Here is a 15,886-nt window from a genome sequence, read left to right as displayed (position 1 = left end):
TTTTAAGTCCAATTGTTAAAATAAATTATTTGATAACAGGATTTTTGTTTAATTATTTTATTTAGATTAGAATTTTGTTCTATGTTAAAGCCAAACTGAACTAAAACTCAGAGTTGATACGGCAACGTTTTGGACGACAAGGTTTGGCATTACAAATTTAGATGACGTATGTACAAAATAACTGTGGATAGACTATAGATTTACTTGATAGCTACTTGATAGTGTTGAACGAACAACTTAATGAGTGCATCTGTAGGAGTGAAAGTTAGTTGAAAAGTCATTGAAATATTTATGCCTATTATAACTAACTTCTCTTTCCTTGTTATTCCTTAACCATTCGCCTAATACTAGTTGTTAGTATAATTTGGCATTTTTTAAGCTATTAAACTCATTCTTCACCTAATGGATCCCCAAATCCATAAAGTCGATTCCCCCAAATTATGGTCCTTTGTGCTCATCCTTCTCGCCATCGTTAAACATATGATTTATGGATGCGTCGGCAGCCACTTTTTTGTCTCCCTCTCTGCCTGTCTCTCTCCTTCATCCTCGCGTTCGCCAAGACACGCTACCCCTACCTTCCCCGTCGGCCTTCTGAAATTCGCTTCTTATTCAGGGGCGACGTTCTGTATCAATACATTATTACGTCATTATGCGGCACGTGCTATTTGACAGGCATATGTTTCACGCACGATTTCACTGCCGCCCGTCGCTGCCGCCGCTCTCGAAAAGCTGAAATCGCTGCCGTTCGACAGCTATTTTCGCTGATGTTATGTATTTGTGTGTTTGCCCCGAATATGAGGGGGGTGGTTTTTTGGTAATTTTGCATTGTGTCGCATCGTTTCTTCCCTTTTTTCAATTTACTTGCTCGTATTCTCGGCCTGTTCACTGTAGTATAATCTCCGATCACTGTAAAAATAGGTTTAACTTTACCCGCCCTATAAAATATTTCCATTACTGTTACGCTAAAATGTTGTTTTAATAGTGAATTTAGTTAGTTATTAGTTGGTCCTGCTAAAATTTGAGACCGACTGGACCGGTTTGGCTGATTTTGATATTTTAATATTTACGGAAGTCTAGGAAAGGTTCACACTTTTTAAAATTTATTTATTTTAGCAATTTAGTGAGTTAAGTCTAACAAGGTAGTTAGCTATTTGTTTTTATTCTAATTGTCAAAGTAGTTATTCTAAGATTTTTTTAATTTTGTCGTTGTGTTAATGCTGTTCACTGAATTAGTTCAAATGGTTTTATTCTCTTTAATTATCTGGCCAAGCAATCATTATCTAGGAGTTGGAGCATCTCAACATTGATGTGCTGATGGAGTTTTTGTCCATGTCCTTGGGCATAGTCCTTGATAACTTTATCGATAGTTTATACGTTATATCCTTATGAAAAACGCCGTTACAAAAGTACCATGGAGTATTAGGAATACCTCGCAGTGTCTTGTTTTGAAAGCCTTGTATTTCTGTCTTAATTCAGTGTCGTTATCTCTACGAATTTAAGCAAGTCCCGAGTGTACAGCAGATATAGAACTGATCCTAATAGATTTTTATGTGGCATACCTGCTTGTATTTTCCTCAAGTCATAGAAAAAACCTTCGTGTTTGACTCTGAAGTGTCGGTCAGTTATATATGATGCTAATTAATAGCTCCAAATCTGTCCATGTTAATTTTGCGTTGCGGCGAATTGACAAAAACTTAATTATATCACTTAACGGATGTTCAATTCCTCAAGCAGAATCATCTGAATACCCCGAGATATATCTTGATGGTAGGTTAAACTGGAAACATCATGTGATATAAAAGTAAAGACTCAAAGTCAAGCAACTGCACTGGTTAGTCGGAAGATACTTTCAACTTGATCTAAAATCAGAAAAATGAGACTGGTTTATCAGTCAATCATAAAGCCTATTTGGACCTATGGGGTGTAAATATGAGATTTCACTAAAATACCAATCCAACTAGAAATCCAATGGACCCAAAACAAAATTCTACAATTAATTACCAATGCTCATCGCTACCTAACCAACGAAGAGCTACACCATGACTTGTGGAAGACAAGGTCATGGTGTAAACGAAGGTGTGAAGACGAAGTGGTCCAAGATTTCGCCCTAAAACATAAAACAAAGTTGCTAAATCAGAGCAACGTGGAAACAATACAGCTACTGGACAACACGCAAAAATCAGAAGGTTGAGGTGAACCAAACCATACGAACTAATTTAGTGTATGTGCATTTTTAGATTTAGCTTAAGTAGATTAGTTTTACTCTAATTTAGGAAATACATACTGATGTATTAATCCTTTACATGCCTTGCTTGCATATTAATGCAAGTACAACAGAACAGTAGTAGTTTTTTTTTGTTCTGGCCTAAAAACCAGGTGGTGGAATGCATGACGCATACCTGGTCGCAGGGACTTGCCCTGGAGTGACAAGTTGGACCGGGTTATGTGGGACTGCCTCTGGGCTTACCAATACACTAAACCGAAACTACTGCATTAAATTTGGGGATATGGCACCCGCTGATCGGGCAGCCGTTATTGGGCACGAGGGCCCGGCGATTCTATTGATTCGCGAACCTGAGTTAACACACAACTGGGTACTGTTGTATGGGGGCAAAAGTTATGACTGTAGCGACGGATGAGGTCGTTTCAGCCTGAAAAAGGGGGGGAGCTTGGCGGTGACGCGGTGCTAAGCTCCCAGCATGTCGACCAGCTCGCGAACTAGCGCGTTTTCAGAAGAACTTCAGCTGAGTTGTTGTTTGTGGAATGATTGAGATATGAAGTGCTTGATTTCTGGAGTGTCAGTTTCCCTTTGGATTTGATTATTTATGACAAACCATGGAGCGTTTAATATTCTCCTGAGGAGCTTATTTTGGAAAACTTGAAGCCGTTTGACCTGGTTGGGTGTAACAAACTTGAAGTAGACATTAGATCCGTAGAGGAGTACGGACCGAATTAACATCTTGTAAAATAAGCATTTGATGGAGATGGGAAGTCTGCTAGAAGGGCAGATTGGAGAAGATAGCAGGTTTGCTATCCCCGAACCTTTTTGGATTGCTTTCTGGATTTGGGTATGCCAACCGAACCGCCGGTCGAAGTGAAGACCTAGGTACGTGACGTTATCCAGCCATGGAATTATTGCGGTGTCGATCTTAAGTTGCGAGACGCGCGGTGCGAAACGCTTCTTATGGAAAATGATGGCCTGGGTTTTCAGGGGGTTGATTTGCAACCTCCAGAATTTGAACCACTTGACCGCATGATCGAGCTACTTCTGTAAACGTTCATGAATTGTAACTTCGAACCTAGCGGCCGTGAAGAAAGCAGTGTCGTCAGCGTAAAACGCGACGTCAATGTGCTCTTTTCTCGGCAGATCTGAAATAAAGAGGTTAAATAAGGCTGGGGCCAGCGGGGAACCTTGAGGTACGCCAGCATCGATTTGTTTACGACTGGAAGAACAGTAGTAGTACATTAATTTGTTAATTAAGATTGTACTCAGTATATAGAATGTGAGATATAATTAATAAAAATAAATAAAATGCTAAAATTTTTCAATAAGGGCTAGGGAGAAGCATTTTAATCTTATGCTTTAAACCCTCACACCAAACTTGAACTAGAGAAACATCTAAAAATGTTCTGGATAAAAAAAGTATGGATACGGTTGAGTAGTATAATAAAAAATACATGTTTTGTATTTGTATTTTAAATATCTGATGCTGATATGTTTTGTAGTTAGTAAATCTCAACTTCTTGTTAGTTTACGAGAAGATTAAAAAGGGTCGAATATAACTTATATAACGAATATATAAACAAATTACGAAAAACATGAAATAATTGGAAGTAGAAGTAGCAGTACTAGTCAAGAAGATAATTATTTTATTGTTTTTACATATAGAGACACTGATACATAGTGATACATAATAAAAACAGGACCTGTAGAAATATTGTTTTCTATAGCAGGTTTTATTCATGCTTCAACAAAAGGTTGTTTGTGAATTTACAATACTAGATACACGACTAGATACTATTTTTTAATTTGTATTGTAATTAAAGCAAATCATATATTTTGACCAGCTCTGAGTATGGAATGGGGAAATAATGAAAGACCATTTTTGGGGTTTATACTATATTTTTTTGTATAATAAATACCATAACATTTATAGCCTTACGCCTATACTTAATTATATCATTATTATTTTTCTTCTTTTTTGTTTTAACCACAACTATTCTACATGACTAACATTGAGTTTTTAGCGTTAGTGTGACTAGGTCGTTCCGACTACGTTATTCGCTATTGATATTTTCCTGATTCGATCATCCAACGTCTCGGAAAAAATCAAAAAAATTCATTAATACTGGTGTATACATGGAATGCATTGATCGGGTCCAACACCGACGCCTAAAGTCTTTATTTTCTAACAATGAGAGAACACTACCTGGGAAATTAGCTATGTGCGCTTGTTAAGTTTATAACACGTTTAGAAGGTGTACTTTAGACTTAAAAATATCAACAAATCTATATTTCTCCCGGCACTGTTGCCATATTGTATGAATTGTATTTATGTATGGGGAAAAGTACATAGAATGTGATGTATGCAATCGTTAAAATAATTAAAACTGTATGTTCCTCACTAAAATATGTTAAGAATGACAAAATTGATGGAAATTCAATGAGATTAAGATGTTTGAAAAATTTATATTTTAACTCACAATGTTGCCAGATTGTCTGAATTTTATTTATTTATGTGGAATACAGTACACAGGTATGTACATATGATGTGGTATATGTAACCGTATATGTAAAAGTATGTGGTATAGTTTTAAAAGTATATTTCTGACTTTAACTGACTAACTGACTGACTAAATATATGAATCAACTATAAAAACCAATTAAATGGCTGATCAAGCGAACGTATAGGAATGGATAATAGTTGTACAAAGAAAATCTTTAAACAAACTGGTGAAATTGTATCAGCACTTTTCAATTTTTAAATAATCTCTATAATTTGTAATAACGAAAAAATTTATCCACACATATTTTGGCGCAATTTTAATAAGTTTTCTTGCATATTTGCAATAGATTATACAATACAAAAATAAACCATTTTAAAACTCATGTTGTTCGATGTCATATGTCAATAGTTGTTACAATTATCCGCTTTTTTATTAGCTTCTTTTGATTTTCTTCTATATATCTATCTTAGCAGGTTGTGCGTGATGTGAATATGTTTATTATAAAATTTAGTTTATATTAACTTCAAGTCTCATTTTCATTGAATTTTGTACAATTTGTTACACACAAAACAATTTTTAGTGTCAAAAGTCAAGCATGTTAAAAGTTATACCTATATAAGAGTCGTAAAAATCAACTATAAAAAATAATTGTAGAGCTGAAGAAGGAATGAAGGAAGTTACTGACTGGATTGAGATTGTTGACTTATTTCATCGAACATTTTAGAAAAATTGATTGTTTGATGTCAAAGGACTAATATCACAGGTATTGTTTTTGAGCTTTCATCTTCTTTTAGCTTAATTAAACAACTTTTGCGATATTTCCTTATTAATGAGGAAGTAAAATGAGTAGTTTCGTTATATAGATCCGAAATTCATTCGTTTGAATTAATTTGTCAAATTTGTGTGATATCCGAAACTATGTTCCCCAAGGAGATAATAATGTGAAAGGTATTTAAAAAGTGACATGGCGTTCAGTATGATGCTACAAACTTCTTGACTGATCTGATATTAGTGCAGTGAGGCTTCCAGCTTTCTTCATGATATAGTTTTCATTGCTGAGCCATATAGCTTGATAATAAATAAACAAAAGACCAAATCATTTACAGAGTTGTTTGCTATTGTAAATCTCAACAGGTTCTACATAATGTAGGAGCAGTAGTTATATTATTTGGAATTAGTAATACAGGGCAAGAAATCTGAAGTTATACATTTTATTTTTCCAATAATGTGAGTATGGAGAAAAGAAAAATTCGATTCTCCCGAACGTTTATCTCGCCAGTCAATTTGTATGGCTCCGAGACTTAGACACAGTTACAATCTGGCATCTGTAAAGTCGATATCTTTTAAATACGATATTTAATGCATATTCTACATGTTGTTCCATGAGATCGTTTTCTGGAAATTACAAAGATCAGTGATCAGTTGAAGAACAAACTCCTGCGATAGCAGAAGAGATATGGATCAAGTTGAAGGATCGAAGGCTATTAAGAAGAAAATTAATATTATCCGAGAATATTGAAGAATATTCGAAGTCTTGTAAAATCAAAAGCAGTGTATTGGTTGAGAAATATAACTAGACATTGCTGGAACAGCTATGTGTTGATGGTGTAGAATAATTGAAGAAAATGGACGCCTTGGGGCATTTTTGACGACCATTATTATTATTGCAAAATTATAGTCGACATAAACATAAGGATGAAAATTAATATTAACATATGCTTTCGTTTTTATATATTACATCTTTTAAATATATTCCAAGATTTACTCTCTCAATTTTTCAAGTAGTGTTCTCGTTTTGTTAACTGGAATTAGACCTATTCATTACACCGTCTACGTTATAGAATATACTCGACAAAAAATGACTATTTACAAAAAATCATTAAAAATATACATTTATATAATAGATAAAATTTGAAATAAAACAATAAAGGAACATAAGAAGTGTCAAAATATCGTCTACGAGATATGGTTCGTCTCGTAAAAGATACTTGTCTCGACCATTCGACTACTCTAGTTTCTGACGATCGCCTCTATTAGAGGTAGGCGATCCTCTGAAGCGCGAAGTCGAATGAGTAATATTTAAAATACGTAAAATGTTTATCACAGGATCCGTTAGTGAACGGGTATTGTGTTAGTGATCTTTACACATTTCAAATTTACTAAATGTATGTACATATCTTGCACGATCTTAGTATGCGCCCAACCGTTCTGAAATAATTTTCGTTTTCGACTAAAAACACAATGTACTTTCTTAAAAACAATATGAATGATGCGATGTATTGAAATATAAAAAATAATTTAGAATTTTATTTGAAAATTGCACATTTACGCACTAACAATAACAATTTACCAATGATATTTCCAGCAAATAACTACATCTTTTTTTTTTGACTGGAACGGACTGGATGTGAGTTCCCTATCTATGATCTTAGGATTCCAGATTGCATATTGATCAACACAAGGACCATCTCATAATTGTGACAGTATTTCCTTATCGGACTTTGTTTACAGACCAGCACAAATAAAACTGATTTATATTTTGCCTTGACGTAATGTATATTTTATCACAATGTTTTTTATTATTGTTTACGTCTTTATTCCATGGAGTAATTTGTTATTTATGTATTTTTAATTTATATAAGTTGATAAATAAGAAATAATCAAGTTTTATATTTAGTTTTCTTTTACTAATGTTTTCCTGAAAAAATAATCGATATTAATGAACATTTTCAGGTTTATTCCAGGTAAGATGGTCTAATGATTCAGTGAAGTATTATTTTTGACTACTACAAGTAGATCTTCCCTCTAGAAGAAATGTGAATACAAGGTGCAATATTCGAGTCTTCAAAATTAAATAGCGCTTAAATATTTTTTCAGAATTTGATCTCTTTATTTCATATGTTAAATAATTAAACACTTGATTTGGGAGTTATGTTCTAGAAATATTTCCATTTTTCAAATAGCTAGTTCCATATGTTTTTAATTATAACATATAAAACATGGTGAAGTGAGAATAATGTAAAAGCACTTCATTTAACTGAATTTATTTTTAGAAAACGTTATTTATTTAAAGATAACAAAAAAGCGAGCGAAATTAAATGTTAATAATTACCTTAAATAATTTCTTTAAATTTAAAAAATTAGTTAGTTTGAAATAATAAAAGTAATTGCGTGACTGAAATGGGTTTTAAACTCCTCCCTGTAGGTAATAATTAACAGTCTTTGAGTAATGCTATAGGGGATGATCTTGCTTTTGGTCAATGCTCTGTAAATCTGCTCTCTAACACTTTAATAGATGTTTGTTGATTTAAAACTTATATGAAATGTTCTGAAACAAAATACAGGCTTCCAAAACATTAATATCAATCTTTGGTAAAACCAAATTGGTTATTGATAGTTATTTGCCGGTTAATTAGTTACCAATTAATTTCCATCTGTAAACATACGAAAACACACAGGGTGCAATTTTCAAAATTGTGTTTTTAAACAATCGAAACGATCATCATGAACAACGTTTCTCTTTGGTAATGACTAGAAGACATACCTATACAAGTATTTGCACTTAAACCATCACTGAACGAATAATAATAGAACCACCATCCTGACCCAGGCGCAACCATACGATCACATGCCGAGCTTTCGGCCCCACTCGGCGGCATTCGTGACCGAATTCGGAGCCGGTCATGCGTAGTGCGTGTAACTGCCCAGGGGTGGCGCGCCGAGATGCGGGGCCGCGTGATGTCCGATCGAGTGGGTGCTGGCCGCTATGTTCGAGTAGAGGTTGGCTCCGGGACCGTTCCAGTAGGATCCGGGCGATGGGAAGATGGAAGCTGAAAATGAAAGGGGACGTTTAGACGGGCGTAGTATTGGTGTCGAGTTCAGTGTTTGCCGGAGGCAAGCGTATGTAGATTAGAGTGTTTTCGGAAGGCGACAGTCGAGGGACTGGTGGCTGTATGTAACTAGCACTTGAAAAGGCCACTCGAGGTCGGGAACGGTCTATATTATTAAAGTACTGAACAAACACCTACATTTATATACGCGATATCCCGAATTATTGCGTGAATTTATTTTGTTACACAACACTTTTACAATAGTTAAATTTGATTTAACCGTCAGGTAATGTTAAAAATATGATCCGAAAATAATAATTTGTCTACATAGTTGCCAACTTGTGGAGAATCTCATATTGATTGGCGATTTATTGGAGATTGACATTATACGATGAAAATACGAGGATTTTGATTCTATTCTCATCGTAAATATAATATCACTCCAGGTCGGAACAGTTCTACAATAACTCCAAATACCTACATAATTATTTCAAACCATTTTTAGGCTACTTATGATTAAACAACAGTCATATTTCAATAATCTCCATATTTCAATACCATGTTTGAATAGGAGGGCCACTATTTATATTTCGGGAATAGGAAGAAAACAAATAGTTAAGCTGCGAATATATTTTTATTGATTTTCAAAGTACTCGCCACGATGATCGATACATTTTTGCATACGCTTAAACCAATTTTCAAAGCTTTTATTCCATTCCGAATGAGGTATCTTCAAAACATGATTATTGAACAATAGATTTTCCGGGCGATGAAAATCGTTGACTATGCAGTTTATTCTTCACGGATGGGAACAAAAATAAGCCATTGGGTGCTAAATCAGCGCTGTACGACGGGTGACCCATCAATTCGATATTTTGAGTGCTCTTGTTTGAGAGCTCGCATTGTCATGATGAAAAGAACAGACCGGCGTCTCTTGTTTGTTTTCCTTATTTCACCGATGACTTCTGGTAAACAAATGGTTGCGTACCAATCAGAATTTACTGTACTACGATCCCTCTAGAGGAGCTGTTGCAATATGACCAGTTATCCCGAAGAAACAAGCCACAATTTTCTTTGAAGTGCTTCGTGCGCGAACAACTTTTGTTGGATTTGGTTCATCTTGGAACACTCATACAGTCGACTGCTGCTTACTTTCGGGCTCATACGAATATATCCATGATTCGTCACCCGTCACGATTTTATAAACGTCTTTCAAAGCACCGCGATTGCATTTCTTAAGCATTTCTTTGTACCAATCGACACGAGCTTTTTTTGAGCGATTATGAAATTGTTTGAGATAAAACGCGAACATAACTTTCGCACAGCTAAGTGTTCATGTAAAATCGTATATATGCTGGTGGAACTAATGCTTAGGGATGCCTCAATCTCACAAAAGGTGACATGACGATCTTGCTTAATCATTTCGCACACAGCATCGACGTTTTCTGGCACAACAGCTGATTTTGGACGACCTTCACGAAGCTCGTCAGAGAGCGAACTATGACCACGATTGAATTCACTAAACCAGCGATACACGGTGGTTTTTGATGGAACTTCAACGCCAAAAGTAAAATTAAGTTGATTTATGCATTTTTGTTGTGATAATCCAAAAATGTTCACGATTCAGTTCCATTTTTGCCGAGACGAAACTTTCAACTAAATATAAAATAAACAAATAGCGTCCGTGCGACAAAATGTTCTGAGTATCGTCTGTATATCGTCAAAAATGTTAAACTTTGTTGTCAAACTCTGGCTGACGCGCTATCAGCTCCAACTGTTATAAAAATCATTTGATTATAAAATCAAAATCTATATTATCTATCTATTTATCTATTAAATCAAAATTTTACGTTGCGTTGTTACGTTACGTTGAGACTGATTATTAGACGTAATGCAATATCTCCCAGGCCCAAGTCGAACGAAATTGTATATTATTTTATTCCGCAGTGTTGACACGTCTATAATATAACATACTTTTTGTAAAATACCTTTAAATAATAAGTAAGTTTAAAACCTTTTAATTGTATACACTATAACGAACTTATACCATAATGATAAAATATTTCAGATAAAATATTAAAAATAATAACAAGGTGCGACGTATACTTTTAGATAAAACAGGTAAAGAAGGAAAGACTCGAAGTTTGCTTTCAGTATTATAAGAAAACAAAAAGACAGATATTTAATAGATCCTATTAAATTGATAGTACTAAACAAATATGAAAAAGGGAAGAGACAGAAGAGATAATTTTAATTTACCATGCACCAAACTATTGTGGCTGTATAATTAACGGTAGTTTTTAGATGTACTATTATATTAAAATAAATTATTTTTTATAACATTTTTGTTCAATTATTATATTTACATTAGAATTTTATTGTCAAAGCCAAATTGCAATAAAACTCAGAGTTAATGCGGCAACATTGTGATGTGTTGACGTCACAAATTTCGATGACGCATGTAAAAATAAACTTTGCATAGACTATATATATATATTAAGAATATATATATATTAAGAATATATTATATATATATTTTATATTTATTTAATAAATTTATTTCAGAAATAAAATTGTATCTTATTTAAATTTCATTGGTCAATTAAACGTGACGTTGGGGTTGTTAAACTTAATCAAAGAGCCAATCAAATATCTTCACAGCAATATGTTGTTACATAAGCCTATAATGGAGATTTAAATTGACCAATCAAATTACTTGAATGGACGATTATAACCCCATCTGGATATTGGACGTAGCGAAACTTTTTTCCAGAGACTATTGGGTTTTCTCTCTATTACTCTATGGATATAATGTAGCAGTGTTTCTCAAAAATACGTAAATGTTTTTTTCATCTTTTTAATGGGAGAGGCGTCGTCGTCCCCCTTTCCCCTGGTTCTCGTGCTTTGAGCCAGATTCGCGATAATTAACATTCAAACAAAGAGCGCGAGGGGTCCTTAAAATTCTTTATTGCCCATTTTGCATTCGGCGAGCGCCACTTCATATTTATTCATACGCGTACACAATATCCACTACACATTAAAAAATAATTATAACGACTCGCGGGCCCAGAACGGTCGCCTCCCCAGTCTTAGTTAACACGTACTTGGCGATTTCGACGTCCCCCTTAACGACATAATACGTTGATTGCGCATTGTTTTCGACCCCTTCGATCATTACAGGTCATTTAATCAAGACCAAACCGCCCCGGGCCCCATGCTCTTCGGCCGATATTGTTACAAACCGTCTACGAATTGTCTCTACCAGGAACGTTCGATAAGCATTGTATAGTTTATTCAAAGAAGCAGTGAACATACGTCATTGATATGTTTAATGTATTGCCTGCCGTAATTTGTAAATTCGTTTTTGAATCAGACAACCTTTTCCTTCTCATTTTATTCTAGGTAAAAGAGGGAGAATGCTGTCTGATACGTTCGAACACATAAACTAGTAAGCCTGCAAAAGTCGTTCGGTTGTCAAATGTTTGCAAAATTCTTCAAAATATTAGTTATAACATCTACAGGATATAGAACGGAAAACGTTGTTTTAATGCTTTGCTTCTTTTGATAAATTTTTAATCGGTGCTTAGTATTACTCTGATTGAATATGCCGAAGCCAGACAGAACATAATGCGTATCCAATCAGTTACTTCGAACAGGAACGAGATAATGGAGCCCCCCTCTAGGCAATAAAATTCGTTAAAGAGGTAAATATTTTTACTGATAAACATTAGGTTGGAACGGTTTTTGTTGAAAGTATTTTTAGAGTGTTGCAGCTGCACTGAATATTACTATGGGCACGGTTATTAAAATATCTCAGAAAATGAAAAATATAATCTAGCATTCATTGAAAAAAAAAACGGTCCTCATACGAAGCGGGTGACGAATCAAGATTACTTTGATGGTTGCTTTATCAGAAATCAAATATATGAAATGTACAAAAACAGCGAGTAGTTTTTTCAACATTAACATAATTTAATACAATTATTTCAGAGGAAACTGTCTGGAAATAGATAGTCCATAGATAGCTTAGAGATATGAGATGATATGGTCTTTGAGGCAAGTAGAACGTCCCTTCCTTTATATTTTCCTTCTCATTTTATTTTAGCTAAAAAGAGACACAATGCTGTTTAAAAAGTTTGAACATGTGACCGAAATAACCTGCAAAAGTCGTCCGGGTGTCAAATGTATGGAAAATTCTTTAAAATATTGTTAAATATTAAGTTGTTGTCATTTTTAATGAACATATTTTTAGCGTGTTGCAGCTGCACTAAATATTAGTATGGACTGAAACGACGGTCACTAAAATATCTCTAAATATAAAAAATATAATCTTGGATTTATCGAAAAGAAACGATCCTCATACGAAGCTGATGAACTGGATGTTAGTTCTATCAGAAACAAAAACAGCGAGTAGTTGTTCCAATATAAACATAATTTAATACAATTATCTCAGAGGAAACTGTTCTGAAAAGTATCAAGGAATACTTATTATTTTAATTTGTGTATTTACATGAGACATGGATATTTCAGAGTCGGACCAGTATTCCCAATGGTGACTCATGGCAAGATGATAATAAAAATAGTGTTAAGATAACAACAGTTAATGGAAAAGGTAAACGTTGGAATAACAATTAATTGGGTTCTATTAGTCATAACATTTATTAATAATTCATTGCAGATATATTCATGCTCCATTTTTCTTCATGCTGGGAATAGGAATGGTTAATAACACCTTCGGTTTGGATGAACTCGATAAGACACATCGAAGAAAAATTTGTCAAATGATGGAGTCGTGAACAAATGTTAGGTATATTGCAACAGTTTAGTTATTCACTTGAATGAAACTTTCTCAATGTGGGATTATGGCAATTTCCAAGACAGGGCGATGAGAGTGGAAACAACTAAAGGTGAGTAGAAATTCAGGAAATCTTATTGTAGAGTGTGAAAGATTTATGTGCACAGATATGTGTGTAATTGTTTAGAGTATACTTGAGCATTTGGTTAAAATGTGCGAGGAGAGAAAGAATACTATGAATTAGGGAGAATGGAGTGATTAAATCTAATTTTATCAAGATATATACAGGTAGTAATATAATAAACTAAGGAGAAATATAGCGATATCAAAATGACTTACAAGGAAACACTGTATCGAAGGAAACAAGAACGAAACGTAAAAGATAAATATACCCTCTGATGAAAGTAAAATATAGTCTATCAAAGTTTTTTGTACATACATCATCAAGATGTTTAATGTATTTCCTTCTGCAATTTGTAAATTTGTTTCAGAACCAGACAATATTTTCCTTTTCATTTTATTCTAGTTAAAAAGAGACATAATGCTGTCTGATAAGTTCGAACGTGAAACCGAATTAGCTTGTCAAAGTCGTCTGGTTGTCAAACGTATGCAAAAGTATTCAAAATATTATATTTACGAGTTATAAACCGGCAAACGTTGTTTTAAGTCTTTGTTTCAATAAATTTCAAATCGCCGCACTATTTATTGACAATCTTTTTTAGCGTATTGCAGCTACACTGAATATTAATATGGGCACGATCTCTAAAATATCTCAAAAAATAAAAAACAATATAACCTTAAATTTACCAAAAGAAATCGTCTTTATACGAAACAGGTGATGAATCAAGATAAGCTTGATGTTAGCTGTATCAGAGATTCAAATATACGAAATGTATGAGAAACACTAAGAAGTTTTTTCAATCGAAACATAATTTAATATAGTTATTTCAGAGAAAATTGTTAGTCTTGAAAATATCCATAAAAAGCTGAAAGATATGCAGCTATTTGAGAGAAGTTGGGTAACATATAAGTGGTGTAAAGATAACCCACGAATGGATTTAATGGAACTTTCAGACATTGACTTTTAAAGAATGCAATTTCTAAAGACTTACAACAAAATGAAGGAAGAATTATTATTATATCAATTTGTATATTCAGATGGGACGTGAATATTTCAGAATGGTACATTGGGACACTCATGACAAGATGATAGTAAATATAGCGTAAAGGCAAAACAGTTGATCGAAAAAAGGTAAACTTGGGAATAACTATCGATTAGGTTTTATTAACCATAATATTTATTAATAGTTCATTGCAGATATACTATACTATATGTCATGAAGAACTACTTCATGTTGGAAACAGGAATATAAATAAAATATTTTTATTCCAGCTGCAGAATTAGTGTTTTTCTCTAAGTCCAAGGGCGACTGCCATGGAGAAATGAACCATAACTTGTTTTTACAGTGGTTTGAAAATCAGCTATTAAAGAACTTGGAGTAATCATCAGTTATTATTGTGGATAATTCACCATATCACAGTATGGTGGAGAAAATCCCAATAAGTGCATCAACAAAGGCTGCAATTAGGGAAGGCAGGAAGGAAGATACCATGTTAAAGATTGAACTATTTCAAATTGTTACTAGATAAATGAAATGTTTTATTGCGGTTTCTTGAAATTTACTTTTTTAAAAATAAGCCCGAAAAATATATTTAGTAGATCAGATGGCTGAACAAAATGGTCACATAGTATTAGGACTGCCTCCCTATTATTGTATATTCAATTCAATCAAGTTGTTATGGAGGGCAGCAAAGACTTATTATAATAGACATGCAAGTCGAGAAGAATATTCCATTATGAACTGTTTGGATACATGGGAGGAAGCATTGTCGACCTTTTCACCTTCGGTTTGGATGAACTCAATAAGACAGACAGAGGAAGTAATTGATAAATGGTGGAATCGTGAACATGTTTTAGACAGATTGTAAATTAACAGTTTAGTGACTGACTTGGACAGTAACTAAAGGAAACTTTCAGGATAGCGGCGTAAACACACTATTGGAGGAAACAAGAACTTCAGGTAAAAAGGTGAATATGCTGTCGAGTGAAAGTAAAATACATTATTTTTATATATAATTGTTAATTAGGTGGATTAGTCCTCCAGGGGGATACCACTACTTAAAAAATCTCGTCTAGAATTCTACCTCATGGATGATGTGGAAAAGAGTTAAATGTAAATATAACAAAACAACTTCAGCCTACAAACTATTATACCTATATTCTTAATTGTAGTTTTAAGTCCTTCGATAATATACGCATTACATGTACAATAATGTTAAAATAAGCTAAATATGTTTGACAACATTTTTGTTCAATTATTTTTAGATATATATATATATATATATATATATATATATATATATATATATATATATATATATATATATATATATATATATATATAGAGAGAGAGAGAGAGAGAGAGAGAGAGAGAACTATTAAGACAGGATCGAAGGATGCTGATATTCTAGA

The 15,886-nt window shown here is 33.7% G+C and overlaps 1 protein-coding gene across 1 annotated transcript in view; it reads right to left on the bottom strand.

The window, feature by feature from the left end:
- Window positions 1-8,288: 8,288 nt before the first annotated feature.
- Window positions 8,289-15,886, bottom strand: part of Ets65A (DNA-binding protein D-ETS-3) — a 158,399-nt gene continuing 150,801 nt past the window's right edge. The window contains exon 10 of the mRNA XM_076407008.1: window positions 8,289-8,558. Coding sequence (XP_076263123.1) covers window positions 8,410-8,558 — 149 coding nt within the window. The 3' untranslated portion in view covers window positions 8,289-8,409. The remainder of the gene's footprint in view (window positions 8,559-15,886) is intronic.

This window comes from Rhynchophorus ferrugineus, unplaced genomic scaffold (genome assembly GCF_030347505.1).
Source record: "Rhynchophorus ferrugineus isolate W39M unplaced genomic scaffold, kcgeb_rfMv2 rfM6, whole genome shotgun sequence".
NCBI classification, from domain to species: domain Eukaryota; kingdom Metazoa; phylum Arthropoda; class Insecta; order Coleoptera; family Curculionidae; genus Rhynchophorus; species Rhynchophorus ferrugineus.
The sequence above is the reverse complement of the archived record's forward strand: the minus strand, read 5'-3'. Positions and strand labels throughout refer to the sequence as shown.